The 15,006-nt window shown below is 38.6% G+C and overlaps 1 protein-coding gene across 2 annotated transcripts in view; it reads left to right on the forward strand.

Moving 5' to 3' along the window:
• Positions 1 to 15,006, forward strand: part of LOC124404848 (zinc finger protein 395) — an 84,581-nt gene that overhangs the window by 51,263 nt on the left and 18,312 nt on the right. For both annotated transcript variants that reach the window (XM_046879297.1, XM_046879298.1), the window contains exon 4: positions 873 to 1,183. In XM_046879297.1, coding sequence (XP_046735253.1) covers positions 873 to 1,183 — 311 coding nt within the window. The remainder of the gene's footprint in view (positions 1 to 872; positions 1,184 to 15,006) is intronic.

Genomic DNA, 15,006 nt, shown 5'->3' on the forward strand with positions numbered 1-15,006 from the left:
ATAATTTTTCGTCCATTATTGATCTCGTATACGAAATCTTATCGTAGGATTCGAGAACACTTTGAATCATTGTTTATTGTGAGCCGCAATTCTTGATTTTTTTTTACAAGTAAACTCAGAAAATTTAACTGTGATATTAAAATGTGACTCAATAAAGGATCTTACAATTTCATATTCTTCAAATTATTTTCGAATGATCCTTCAAATATCGAATGCTTGGTACAAAAAACAATAATCAATTTACCAATATCCGAGTAAAAGCATAAACCAGCTCATTGTCAGCTCTGTTGGATTGATTTTTTGGGTGTCTCAAAAACGCTACCTAATGTATATCCCTATTAATTTATTATTAGCGATCAAATTACTCTATAAATCATTCAATAAAATTTAAGGAATTGAAGTTTTTCACGAATAACTCCTAGAGTGGATGTTTTTATAATTCCTGCTACGTCACGGGTTTGTTGAGTTTTTGAATCTGGGAGTCTATCCTATCTAGCTCTACCATCGATGGTGCAAATCTCTTTTCAATAAAGGCGACGACGCATTGAGTTGTTCTGATATTTTGAATCTTCACAAACTGTACAAAATGCCGCTAGTTTTCCATTTAATTCCATCTTTTAAAAACATGTTTATTTCGTACACATAGATTTTCAACAGCAGTTCCCCCATAAGACGTTGTGTTGAAAACACTCTCACTGAGTCTATGAACAGGCAAAAAATTTCATACACGTGGGTGAAAACTCTCAATTCTGAATTCCTGGAGTATGAATTCGTTCCATCCTAATCGCTTTCGTATCCGAACGATCTATGCAGCAAAAGCAATAGAAGAACGTGTATCTGATGAAAATTCTGATTTTTGCCCCACCGATAAGGGTCATGGGGAGGTCGTGGTGGTGTGGTCGTTGGATCACCAGGAGCCGGAGGAGCCTCGAACAGCAGCAGCAGTGGCGCCTCCTGGCGGAGCGGAACTCCAAGTCCTCCGCTGAGCGACGAGGGCGCTCCAATGACGCCGTCGCCGTGGCCAACCCCGGCAATTCCCTCGTCATCTCACCACCATGCGAACACGCAGCACAACGCAAACACTTCCGGTTCCTCATCCTGCAGTACCCCGGGATCGACGACAACTCTGGACGAGGGGATCGTCCTCGATTATCTCGGCGAACAGCATCCGCGCAAGAAAAAGGTAAGCAAAATACAAGAAATTTTTTTTTTTTTTCTGGAAATCAACATCCAGAATAATTTTCCCTTATTATACGCATGAGAGAATGCATGCAACATTGCAATGCTGAAAGTTTTAGAATATACACCATAGAAACGACACAGAGTATCTCTTTCTACTCTTGTCCAATCATCTCAAAGGTTCGAACCACCTGCAACTCTCAATAGTTTTTGTATTTCGTGACCCTGGACACTTCCGGGTTAGCATACCTCACGCACAACGTGATACTTACGCATTTTTAAAGGCCACTTACTTCAATATCAGACCCACGCACACATACATTAAGGCCGTGATAAGACGCCGTACCGAATCGTTATAAAGAATGTGTAATCGTATACAGGTAGGCGCAAATTCATTATACAATTTTTCAGGTGAACAACCATTTTTTGATTAACCGTCTTTTGACCTGAAAAAATGTATAACCTCACCTAAAAAGCTTAACAATATCGGTATTTCGACAAGAATAGAATATGTACCTTGTGATTCTTTAATTATATCATTTCCTCTACTCACACCATGAACTACACTACTCATTGCCATGAACTTTATTGAAAATTTTGATAATCGAAAATACATACAATTTTTTTCTGTTCATCAACATTAAACTTTTCCTTTTCGTTGCCATGATTTCGCTTTAATTTCACTTTTCAAACTTATCATAACCAAAGAAAAGTGTACTTGCTTTCACAGATTTTTCTGCGCATTTATATTCGTACAATTCAGCTGAAACCGATGCCCAAACGATCAGCTGATCGCCAAGTCCGCCGCCATACTAGATTAGAGTTCAATGCATATAATTACCAAAATTAGAAGTGATCATTATCCGTGTACGCCTAGTTTAATAATCCGCGTTAATCGCAAGTCAGAAAGGTAGGCAACTGGCCTTCATATCCGCATTTGGTAATCGAACTTTTATGGACATATTCACAGTAAATACATAGATACAGGAATAAAATATTTTTCGTTTCCTACGACTTGAATGATTACTTTCCTCTTTTTTATTAATTTCTCTTCTCCACTGCCATCTCCTGTAATATTTTTAACGTACCTACTACGCGATGACATCAGCGAAGTTACCAATCAACTAATTAAACTAGTCGTAATTGCGCATTTGGCACACGTGACATCACTGCTACTGGCTTGGTCAATTTGAAATTGGGGGAGAGCAGCTGTTACATATAACGTGCGCGCGACCCGTGCATGCGTAAAGCTCTGCAAAGATGCACTGCACTAAGAAAGATGGAGGGAGGGGGATCCCAGTTAATGTCAAGCTAAAAAAGACACGGAATATCGTTGGCTATTCGCGACTTGAACCGTTGAACTGCAGTCGTATAGACAGCGCCGTAGCTAGAGGCGGGCGAACAGGGTGCCTGCCTAGAGCGCCCTTATGCATGGGTCGTCCATTCCCGCAATTTCATGGGAAACGAAAAATAAAAAATTTGAAATCAGCCCCGATACCACAGGCAACTAAAAATGTATATTTCGTATGCACAGAATATGGGTATGAAGTCAAGTAGCTAACATATACTCACACTTAGACGCCACCACTCAATTGGGTTCCACACTGAAATTGAAACTTATAGTGGCATTACTATCAGATGAATTTTTTAGCGATTATTCTATAAAAAATCAATGGTAGTGGGTTTTGTTACTAGTGCGGAAAGTGGGTAATTTCCGGTGAGCGTAAAGTTCGCAGCGTGATTACTCGAGTCAGATACCGCCAATCGGCACGTGTGATACACGCTATTGTTTCCAACATCTGTGAAGGAAAGTTTGATTTAAGAAGCAATGAACGTGCCACTGACACTGCGTAAAATTGAAGTAGAATAACTTACGCACCGGGCGTAAAATTGGGCAATTCAAAAGTGCGCATGCGCCAAATAAAGCCCCAATGTTTAAAATCGAAGAATTCATTTATGCGCATGCGCCAAAGTTGTTTTACCGTTCTGTTCGGAAATGGGCTACTTTACGCACGTTTCGCAGACTTCGGAAATTGAAGTTTTCAAGCAGGCGTTGGCAAAAGTATTTATAAATAGTTATTAACAAGAACGATTCATTTGATTAAACTTAACTTGACAATTTAATCCTTACTAATGGACACACAGAGATCTATTTTGTATGGTGTTTTTCGAGGCACTTACAAACCTGTGCAAATGAGCTACCTTAATACACCACCCTCAGGCTGCGCATATTTATACACGTGGAAATTGAAATGAAGTTGTACAGAAGGCCACGGGGCGTGGATATTTATTAATTATTATTCATGCGCACAGCTGTCTTCGTAGCGTGGGTGCAGGTTACAACGCTATTCCGTACAAATGACAGAGAGCGCAGAGTTCTCGGGATGCATGTTTTCGCCTTTATATCAATATCGGTATCTGGTACTCAAGGTTATAATACTCAAGAGTGTGTTCAGGCATCGGCAACGATCGCCGTCCGTAAAGTTGCTCTATTTTTTAACCTGCATGCATCATTTGCCACATAATAAGATTAACACGTTTCAGTGTGGTGCTGCTGCTGCTGCTGCTGTTGCACATTCTTTATCCGCAATTTATTCAACGAGCAAAGTAACGCCTGTGCATTATGCAACAGCCACATACGGGTAAATTATGCATTCATCGTTACGTAATCCTATATCAATGATTATACATACCTACGCATATATTAAACACATAATACATGAATGCGTAGGTGAATTTTCACACAAAATTTACCTTGTCAATTCTCTTTTTGGCTGGGATACGTAAGGTGTAAGTTACTAGTATATCGGTATGCAACCTTCGAGGAAATGATGTTAAATAATTCCACGGCATACTCGCGACGCGACGGGACTAGAAAAAAAAAGACGCAAGTATAATAACAGCGAGTATAAGTGACCTTCCGCATTTTACATTATGCTATACATGCCTGGATAGTATTCATATAATAGACTGCGATGACAATGAGATTCGTTCGTTCTTTAACGTTGCCTGATATACGTGTTTTATCTTTATGCACTACAAATTTTGCTTTGCCGAAAGGCGGCATATTCAAAAAGGGGCACAACTGCGCCAACTTCTGCCATCGGGATCCTGCATGGTGGATAGAGTTATAAGCATACACATTATACTGATATATTCGTGACACAGTGACACGCATAAGCAGCCGGTCCTTGCCAAGCTTCGCGGCTCACTAGATCGCCTTGGCTGCTGCTGTGGTGTGATGATGTAAACTGGATAAGTGCCAGATGATGACGACGGAAAATCTCACAGCGTCAGCATCACTGATATATATTGTATGCGTGTAAATTCGATTTACTCGATTTAGAATTGGGTGTTTTAAATTTTGCCCAATTTGCAATCGGCATAAAGACGTTGAAACGCCTTTTAGAGCTTTGAAAACTGTCACTGAAACCTCTCTAGGTAATAAAAACAGTCATTGAGACTTCTTTCGGGGTTGAAAACTGTCGTTAAGACATGTTTTGGGTTTGGAAGGTGTCGTTAACGGAGCACTCCTATGCAATTTCCATAATATCAAGTTTTTTATTTTCGAAATGACTCAAAAAAGATGGGATCAAAAATTCCTTCCAACAAAATTTAGATTATGGTGATATGTGTCCGGAAAGAAATGTCAATCGTCATATCATCATCGATATTATCGAAATTTTACGGAAGTTCCCCCTAAAAGCAACTTCAGGCCTGACCGATGGACAGAATTCTTGAAAAAATCTATCGATGGGGATACAGAAAGTGAAGATTGATCATTTGAATGAAAGTTTGCCCAATGACTTTGATAATGCAAACGTCGTCTTTTGTTTATACGCCTAATGAAATTATTATGAATTATTTTAGTTATTTAGATGACGTATGGGCCATCGCTGCCGATTAAAAGGCAGATCAATCTACCCTTAGTCATGTGCTTATATGAAATGTTAAGTGTGTCATGTTATTGTAATTGAATTAATTGAATAATACCGTAGATGAATATTATACGAAAGATAAAGTGAAAACAGAGAAATTCATCAGATCAGCTACATATACAGAAATAAAAAATAGATGGGCGGAAGCACGTGGAGTGACTAAATGCATCCGGCCAATAGGCACAACATCGATAAGTAATCTATATTATATGTTATGTCAAATTGAATTCACGCTTGACTTTGAATCGATAAGCGTATACTTACGCGTCCGAGTCTCAACGATTTATAATAATCGTTTGCGTTAAAACTGATATTTCAAGGCCAACCGGTGATATTTGCACAAGGTTAACGAGGCGAATTTAGCAACTAAACTACCGATGGAATATTTATTCCTTTTTTCCGATCTGAAAATAACAGTGTAGATAACAGAAGAAAACGTTAGTCGTCAATAAAAAGTATAAAAAATTGCATGCAGCATTGTTTCTGGATTAATTGGGTTTGTTACAAATTTTGTGGTGATTCTTACTTTTTTTTTCTACTCTGAAACTGTAATTGAGATCATGAATGATAATTCCACAAAAAGGAGTAAGATTATTTTATAGTATTCGTTAAATTTGCCTCCGATTTCGATAAATGTCGTAGACGTTTGAATAGGACTTTATTTCTGAAATTTTGGTTACGTTTCATCACGTCTAATCTATTCTCCGCGCTTCTACCGTAACCTATAAAATCTAGATTTTGACACTCCATCATGCTAAAATACCGAACAATGACGTTGCAATAATAGCGCCTACTTAAATTGCGTTTCAGCTGTCGTGAGTTCATTGAATGAAGTATCAATTTCAATCGATCGCTTTTATCAATAAGTTAATGTAACATCCTTTTGGCAGATGCAACTTTTGCGAAATATTTTGTTTCGATTTTTTATACTTCTAATTGTTTGGATAAACTTTCTTTACTTCTAAAAACATCCAAGATTGAGGGTAAAAAATAAATTACTAATTCTTGAGCTTGATGTTTGGATGATTCTCTTCTTTTATTATTCCATTGTGCCGAAATTTGCCACTAAATAATTGTGGAAAGCATAGAAGTTTCCGTTCATACTGTCTCGTCGATCAGGCCTGTACATGATATACATATAACCATTCTGTATAAATGCCATTTACGAATCGGGCTGTTAGTATGCATATATATTTATATCTATATACCATTCTACACATTCATTGTAAAGATATAACATACGTGTATCGCGTAGTCAGGAAGTGCTGGCAGTCGTAGATTGTTGGTTGAAAGACTATATCGAAGGCACGCGCGCTTCTTGTCTGCGCAGAATATGTAGTAATAACACTAGGATTTTATATCCATGTTATCGCACACTTGAATACTCACACTATTAAAGCACAGCAATGCAGCGGTTACACGTAACAGGGAAGTGTCACGGATTTTTTTTTTTTTTTTCTTTTATACTATATTTTACTAGTTTGAAGATGAATAATTTAGACATTCGTTTTCTTTTTTCATTTGAAACAAAGTTCAAGTAAATTAACACCTAGTTGAAAAACGTATGACGTCACTCATGCTAAAGTACCTATGTTTATTCACGTCAAAAGCAGTGAAATTCAATGACAAATGACTTTTACAATTATAGTTCTTAATGGAAATAAAAAAAAAAATACAACCAGGTTATTTTAAAATACTTTACCTTGTGTTCATATGAGGAGCAGGAATTTTTTACCCATAAAACTTCTACATTTTGTAGACGATAAATATGCACCTGAAAAACAAATTTTCATAAGGATTGTTGAAGTTCGTAAAAGATTGTTTCATTAACTTGATGCTTTAATATCAAAGTTTATCATATTCCAAAATAAAATTAAACACGTACAGTATGTGAATGCTGCGAATTTGTCTAGTGCCGTTATCAATGACCAGAATAAGTACAAGTAGTCTGATAAAAAGGAATTTTCTAAATTTGGTTTAAATTTTTTCTGTACCGTCATTATCGCATGAACCAATAATATTTTCAAATATTACCAGTTTTGTAGAAACATGTCAGATTTTTGATTGCGATATATATTTTTGTCTGCGAATATTTTGTAAATATTGTTGTACCTGTTGAACCAGGTCGTTAAAACTTGAATACGATTGATGAATCTTAAATTATGCTCCATTTTGCTTTAGAGTACGAGTAATATAACGAAATATTGCATCCTGACACCCCAGCCCACGTAAAATACTCGTTCTAAGGCTTGCACACCCACTCAAAATAGTTTTAATCACCCTGGTCACATCCTTCGCACAGAATTCCTCTGTACCTGCATAATGTGCATGCGCACTTTTGACGTCATAATGGAACGCGGCACGTGGCTCTGCGCTTGAGCGGGGGTGAGAGAAGCAACGACTAAGGTCATAGTGACCCTGAGTGCACGCGCGGCACTTCTCCATACTTATATGCAGTTGTTTTATAATGCGCAGAAAGAGTATTTCTAGGCTTGATGAGAGCATAGCAACCGACTACCATTTAACATGCGCTAAAAGATATCATAATGCTCATCATATATCTAATTTCTTAGCTGAAAGTTTGCATGTTAAAATAAACTACCCGCGGCTCGTGACGGTTTTTTTTTTAATGCTATTCGAAGGGACAATTCACGAAAGAAAATAATGTCTTAAGAAAATCTTTCAGAAAGAATTAATGAAATGTTCGAACGAACACTTGAATTATAATTTATATTTTGGGTTTTGATATTGCCGGTAAATATTTCGTGTCGACGAACGATTCATGTATTACGCAGTAATTATGCTATGTTTACGGAAGTAGTGAAGAAATATTTTGACTCTGTATACTTAATTGAAATCTACGAGAGCTATATAAGCTAAAGCCAGAGTGATCGAGAAATCTCAAAGGGCGATGAAACGATCGCATGTCAAACTGTTTATTTTATCGACAATTTAAGCTAATGGTATTTTTACACATCGTTCTTTTCCTATACAACGAAATTTTTTCAAACTTCAATACATGGATATGAAATCGTAAAAGTATATTGATAATGATTGTTACTCGTTTGAGGTTCTGGCACCGCTACTTTTCAACTGAATTTTGTATATTTTGTATCAATTTTCCATGAATTTAAAAAAAAATTTCCCGGTGACCAAACACGTATAATTTCCCAAAGTCTGAATCGATTTCTGTGAAATCTCCTTGAGAATATCCGGACCCGTCGAGCCCTTCGTTAAACCGTATATTTTTATACCAACTAAACTTCGCCCACGTTGTATTTTACGCGATGCGTGTTGCGGGTTGCGCCGGCTGCCTGCCGCGTGCCTGTTGTTGACCGACTTGCGTCCTTGACTCGCACCGACCTTCGACTAGCTTCAAGCGACGCTACCGCTTCCGTGACGAGGGATTTATGTATCGCCTCCTCTTCCCGACGCTCGTGAACTCGCATGAAGTTTCGCTCGTAAATCATTAATACGCAACGCGTGTACTCTAATTCGATATAATTACCTGGGTAACTACAATATCCACAGATAAAAATCCACGCGCATAAGTATAAATTGATACCGATAGAATGCGCAGATGCGATAAAAACTTTGCGCGTGAGGCGAGAGCGGAATAATGTGTCGAAGAACGACCATCGTCATGGTCTACGCTATCGCTAAGACTTGGCGTCTTTTTTTTTTTAATATCATCTCGCTTGTAGCACTAATTGTCAACGGATAACGTTCGGTCTCTCGATTCTCTGTACTACATTACCATCGGAACGCAACCGGTATCGTCGTACTCAGAGATTAAAACTCGCGTCGACTCGTTCGTACGTTTGTTCGTTCGTTCATTCGTTGTGTCTTGGCACCGCGCTGTCTGCAGCTGGTCACCTTGCTGTTAGCTCGGTGTATTTTGCCCCCTTCCCCTCCCCACGAGCAACAGTGTGCATCGTTCACAATCGAACGCTAACGCCCCCTTGTTCCTAACGTCATGCAGCCGAGCTCGTTGTCAGCTGCTCGGTGTTACACTGCGGAAACTCGGTGTGATATAATATAACTCGTAACGTAGCATGCATAACACGTTGCGCAACACCCTAAAGTTAGCTCGGGTTTGCGAACTTGAAATATTATATCTAATAAACGAAGTCCTAATTATTCCGTGGTTACTAATCCGTCGTCGTTCGAACGCCCTGAACTTAACCGAAGTTTTTGAATTCGGAATATTACTTACGATAGGCAAATTCTTAATTATTCTTGTTACTTAACAGTCAGCCTGAATTAAAATCCTATTTCATCGCGTTTGGGGTTAGAATCGTGATGCGATGAGACATTTTTGGAGCAGAGGAACCCCTGGAAGCACGAGAGAACTCGACAGAGACTCGCTCAATTCGACCCTGGTTAAGTCAGGTTATGCAAGTATGAGATCACCGCGTCCCGCCCGCTCGGACTAAAACGATGGGCACGGACGCGTCCTTGGAGCGAGGCGCGGGCAAGCGAATTAACACAGCGTTATAAATACCGCGCGTTAGCGTCCTCGGCAAATATGTATTGTGTACATTGTTTACAGTGAACGAAAAAAGTTGTTCTAAAAATGCACGGCTTAGACTTTGCTATCTAGCTGTGAATTTTCAGTTTAGTTCATGTAATTCCCAGCAACTTGGAATTTGAATTCTCAATATGGGCGTGGTTAAGGCAACATGGCGTCGGAGTCGGTAATCGGCTGATCGGATTAAGTCAATTCAGTAAATATTGAGACACAAAATGAATCCTACAAGCTACTCTACTTCTATGTTCTGACATTAAGTCTACTTGAAGTGAAATATCAGATTAATAATTACCCCTTTTATTGTTAATAAGGAAAAGTTGGCGTTTTGTATTTACTACGGCCTGATCACATCTTCTGAATTCAAGGATCCCAATACCTGGATGATGCAGTTATTAAAAGCTCCTGATACATGATCATTTATTCGTTGCTGAACGCGAGACTCAAGCGACAGAGAGCCGCTTATAAATACGAGTGTTGAGTAAAACGAACGAGTCAGTCGCACTCGTGTTCAGCAACGAATAAATGACTCGAGCAAATTACTATGATTGCAGGTTTGCGGATTATCTTTGAATAATTTCCTTTCGCCATTCAACGATGTAAAATATATTACGAAATGGCGTGCTGTACATAATATCGATGAAAATCTTCAAAAATTTGCTTGTTTCTACGTATTAAGAAGCAGAGCAGTTAAGGTTTACAAACTTTTTGCATTTCTGTAGTAACAATTTTGAATTGCTCAACCGCGGAAGAAGATATTCTTCTAATCCAAAAACGCGTGAGAATATTATGCCAGTTGAATATGAGTACTGCAGCATCGCCTTAAATTTACGCCTTTTCATCTCGAATTCGTAAACTTTGTCAAGCTGGGTGTTGTGATCAGACCAAAAAAGTTTTCCTACCTATACTTCACCCTGAGGATTAGACATTCGGCTTCCGCATTACAGTGAACTTGTATCCCCAAACAGCGCCTCAGGACCAACAACCTTGTTCCAAGTATGTTAAAGCAGAAAGTACCAACAATAATTTACTTTGCAACTTAGAAACCAACGATTTTGTAAACATTGCCATTTGACAATCTTCACAAAATTGAATACCATCGACTGAATATAGCTAGTTCGTCACGCGCTCTTATTCAGGCTTTACGTAGTTTGTGCGTAGAGCAGTGCCCTCTTATGTTAACTTTATGCTTGTACAACTTTCAAACAAAGGTGCTTTGAGGACGATGGGGACGAAAATTCGATAGTGAACTGACCATAATTACGACGAGGTCAGAAATACAACGAATTATATATCTTATCTCTCCGTTCTAACTGACTGCATTAAAATAGAACTTGAATAAAATCTCTGCAAACCCACATTCTAAATAATACCTCGAACGTCGTAGTTAATCGTGAAAGGGGAGAAATATGTGCTAATATTTTCACTGTATAGGCTTTAGGCTTCTCGTCGCGGTAAATAAACTGCGTTAGCTCGCGCCTGATTCTTTTTTTCCATGCACTTGGCGCGAGACTCTACTGAGTCTCTTAACATGAACTACCGAATTATCCTCGACAGCATTCATTCCTGTTACCTACGTCAATTCTGCTGTCCACAACGAATCGTCTAGCGAAATCTACGCGGATATTGAAACGCTACGAGCACCGAGACGCTGGTTTATCCCCTACGCTGCAGCTTAAAATAACAGACGTCAGACAGTGGCCGTCAATTTTCGGTAGTCTCGGTTGAAAATGCGAACTAGACTCGCCTAAATGACGATGAAACTCGTATCGTCTGCTTCGTATTTAGTGGAAACATAGTTTCCACGTAGCTTTCGTCAATCTTTGGAGTTAATCCTTGGTAATAACTTAAAATTTCAGCTAAAGTCAAATTTTCGACCGCATTTAGTATTTCTCCCTCACTATACTAACTGAAAATGAGGTTGATTATAATATTACAAATCGTAAGTGATAGTTGGACAAGTCAGCACAGTCCAAGTTTGGGGAAAAGCTCAACGACTCGTCCAACTATCATTTTTGGTTCAAAAACGGTAATAGACTCGTCTTACTATCACTTCCAGTTTACAATCAAATTCAGGCGATTCGGCATAGATAAATGACTTTTCCAACTATCACTTCCGTTTCAGAGAAGCTAAACGACTTACTACTACAATCGCCACTTTGTCGGCTTCGAAATCAATCTTATTTACCACACAAATATTCAAATCTACACGAATGCATGTACATATCTATATGATATTTTAGCAAGGACAACTTTCGTCTTCGATTGCGTAATGGTCGCTATGTGATCATGCTGATCTCGCGTATACCTTTTACAATACACTCCAGCGCTGACGCGTAGGCGAAGTAACAACTGTATAGGTATGTGGGTTTAGCGTGACGTTACCAACTGCGGTCAATATGGCGCTGGTTCGCCTCGGCGCAGCCGCTCAGAGTCCTCGTCTCTTGCTCAAAGCGCAGCGCAGCCCTCTAATGGCCTACGATATGTACAGTTTGGCTATTCGCTTTATTCGCACTCTACGTCACAGAAAGTGACATCATATCAAAAATAAATTTGCATCCACAAATATAGGGTTTGCTACTTATTGAACGGTATCAACAGTCACCCCAATGTTTTTAAAATGATATTGAGAATTCAAATTACCTGAGAACTGCCGCGAACACTGCGACTAAACCGAATTGATAACCACTACGTGATGTATGCCTAATTACAGTCTCTGTATGCTCACAAATGCCAGCTGTATCAAGTTTCTTCTACCTATCGTTTGCCGCTTTTCCGTCTCTCTTTTGGTCTAACTTTTCAATTGGACGATTAACAATTCACACAATTTTTGTTTTGGTAGGTGTCCGACGGTGCAGTTGATAATACCTATTCAAGTGGATAACGATAACGCATCGTCATTGTGCAACCAGAAACGCTATGCAAAACATCCGTACACTATGCTTTGCAAATCGTGTCACATAAAAAGAATAGTTTTTCTTTTGGTTATTTAAAAACGCATTACTTCGAGATACCCGCACATCATTGTCAAGATAGTGAATTACCGCATACGCAACGTAATAAAATCGACGAAAATCGATGTAACTTATACACGTCGATGTTATTTATCTCTAGCGCATATACCTACCTGTAGTAGCCCCACCGCGATAATTTGAGCCAACCAATATATTGCAGCCCATTTTAGAAAAACTCTCTCTCTCTCCCTCTCTCCTTCCTTCTCCTCTTCTCTCCCTCTCTTCCCCTCTAGACATATCTAACTATCCATCTATCTATAAGTGTGTCTGTCTACCTATCTTCCTCTCACTCATTAAGCTATAGACCTTGGAAACAGTCGTTTACGAACAGCTTTCTCTATACATAAACGTATACTTGTACGTATTTAAGAAATATGTGTACGTGATTACATAGGAATAGACAACGTAATACTTATATGATGCAGGTTACATGCGTAATCATTGGAATATTTTCTTGGTTTAGAATCTATAATACTTAGCTGCAATGTCCGTAAACTTCCTAAGGCGACAGACTTTCATTAAGGCCACGAGTGAGTAGAGAAGAGAAAGACAATACATGCATAATATCGTGTAATACATTTACCGCATTCCGATCTCGCGTACATTATATTATCAATCCCTACACCGAACAACGATAGAACATCTTATATACTGTAGTTCGAAAGTGCAATCAAACCAAGCGGATCCAACGGATGAAAAAAGTGAACATGAGCAAAAAAATGTTCTGATTTTTATTTCGGATAGACTGATCATTGTAATCGTTAATCACGTTTGCCTATACCTATAATATACATCTATGCAAACGTGGAACGAACTTCATGGCCATTGTGTCAGACGCACGCGAAGCCCGTTTTCGTTACGTTCTGTACAGTTTTCGTTGATTCTTATACAAGGTCGCGCTTGCGCAGTCTACAGACTGTGTATACGTGTACAAACATTGACGCGACGATGATAAAAAGGTGTCGCTCGAACATTCGGGCCTAGGACAATCAGCTGTGCGTCACTACAGCAGACGGTGCTAACTGATCTTTAGTCTTGACCGACGATGAGTTACGGTTTCAAGTTGAAACCGTTCGAACTACTACCAACTGCTTCCCTTTCACCTTCTTTTTTTTACCAGATACAGATACTACTTCGTTAGTTAAGTCAGTTTTACTAACTTGCAGCGATCCCTGGTTTCAAAGAATGCACTACATATATGTACAGTATACCTACATTGATACTCTTCAGCGTTGTATATATGTGTTACAGTTATACATATAACTCATATAGGCTTCATATTGTAGGCGTGTAGGTGTAGCGGAATGAATTTTCAACAGTATTTAACTTGACTTGCCCAACCAGTGTGACGCAATGCTTCGACTTGTTATAGTTGTAGACTTTTTGCAATATCTGAGTTTGTATGCTTACAGCTGCTTAAGACGATGTCGGACTTTCCTGTTTTACCAACAGATTCAGTCAATCGTATTTTACACTTTTCTCTTCTACAAATATGCGAAATATCTTCAAAATTTGGTAGACGAAAGGATTTATGCTCACGGTGGTTTGTTAGTGAATAGTCGAGTTATTAGTACAAAAAATTGATTTCCAACAAACATATACTGGTGTAAGATATTTATCATTCGCTTTGAGGTTACAGTCTGCATATTTTATATAGTTTTTCAACAATAATACAAACTTTTCTCACAACTGGTCATCACACAAGTGCGATTATAATATCGCCATGACTTCCCAAAGCTTGAAGCTGTTTCATTACTCAGAACTGACACTTGTTAGGAGAAAAAAAAGTGTGAATTATGATTTGCAGAAGTCGTCGATAAAATAAGAAGGTCCAGGCTGTGAGAAAAGTTATTCTAGGATCGTGATGTTAATTTCTACTGGGTACAGTTGGTAACAAAACGATTTCTTTGAGTGCAGTAAAGTTGTTTCGGGCCAAAGAATATTGAACGGATTAGAAATGACTGCTGTGATCAAGATTGCAAGCTAAACCGTTGCACTCTTTGATTACGGCATAAATATCGCTGATTATAATCGACCAACGACCTTGACGACGGTCAAATATCGGCATCCAGACGTTATCTCGTTATAGCTCTGCATATTATAGCCTTGAGAAACTCCTTGTTCACATTTACCCTTGTGTTGCGTTAGCTTCAGATATCACGTGAACTCCTTGTAATATTAATTAAAGAATTGCAGGTATTCAGGTTTGAATAAAAATAAGTGATCTTAATTAAAGTAACATAAATACACATAACAAATTGATATGGTAGTAGATCGATGTGATTGATTGTTGACACCAGGTTCTCAATGATAGATTGTTACACGAGTATAGATTAAAATTTATTGA

This window comes from Diprion similis, chromosome 3, assembly GCF_021155765.1.
Source record: "Diprion similis isolate iyDipSimi1 chromosome 3, iyDipSimi1.1, whole genome shotgun sequence".
In the NCBI taxonomy this organism is placed as follows: Eukaryota; Metazoa; Arthropoda; class Insecta; order Hymenoptera; family Diprionidae; genus Diprion; species Diprion similis.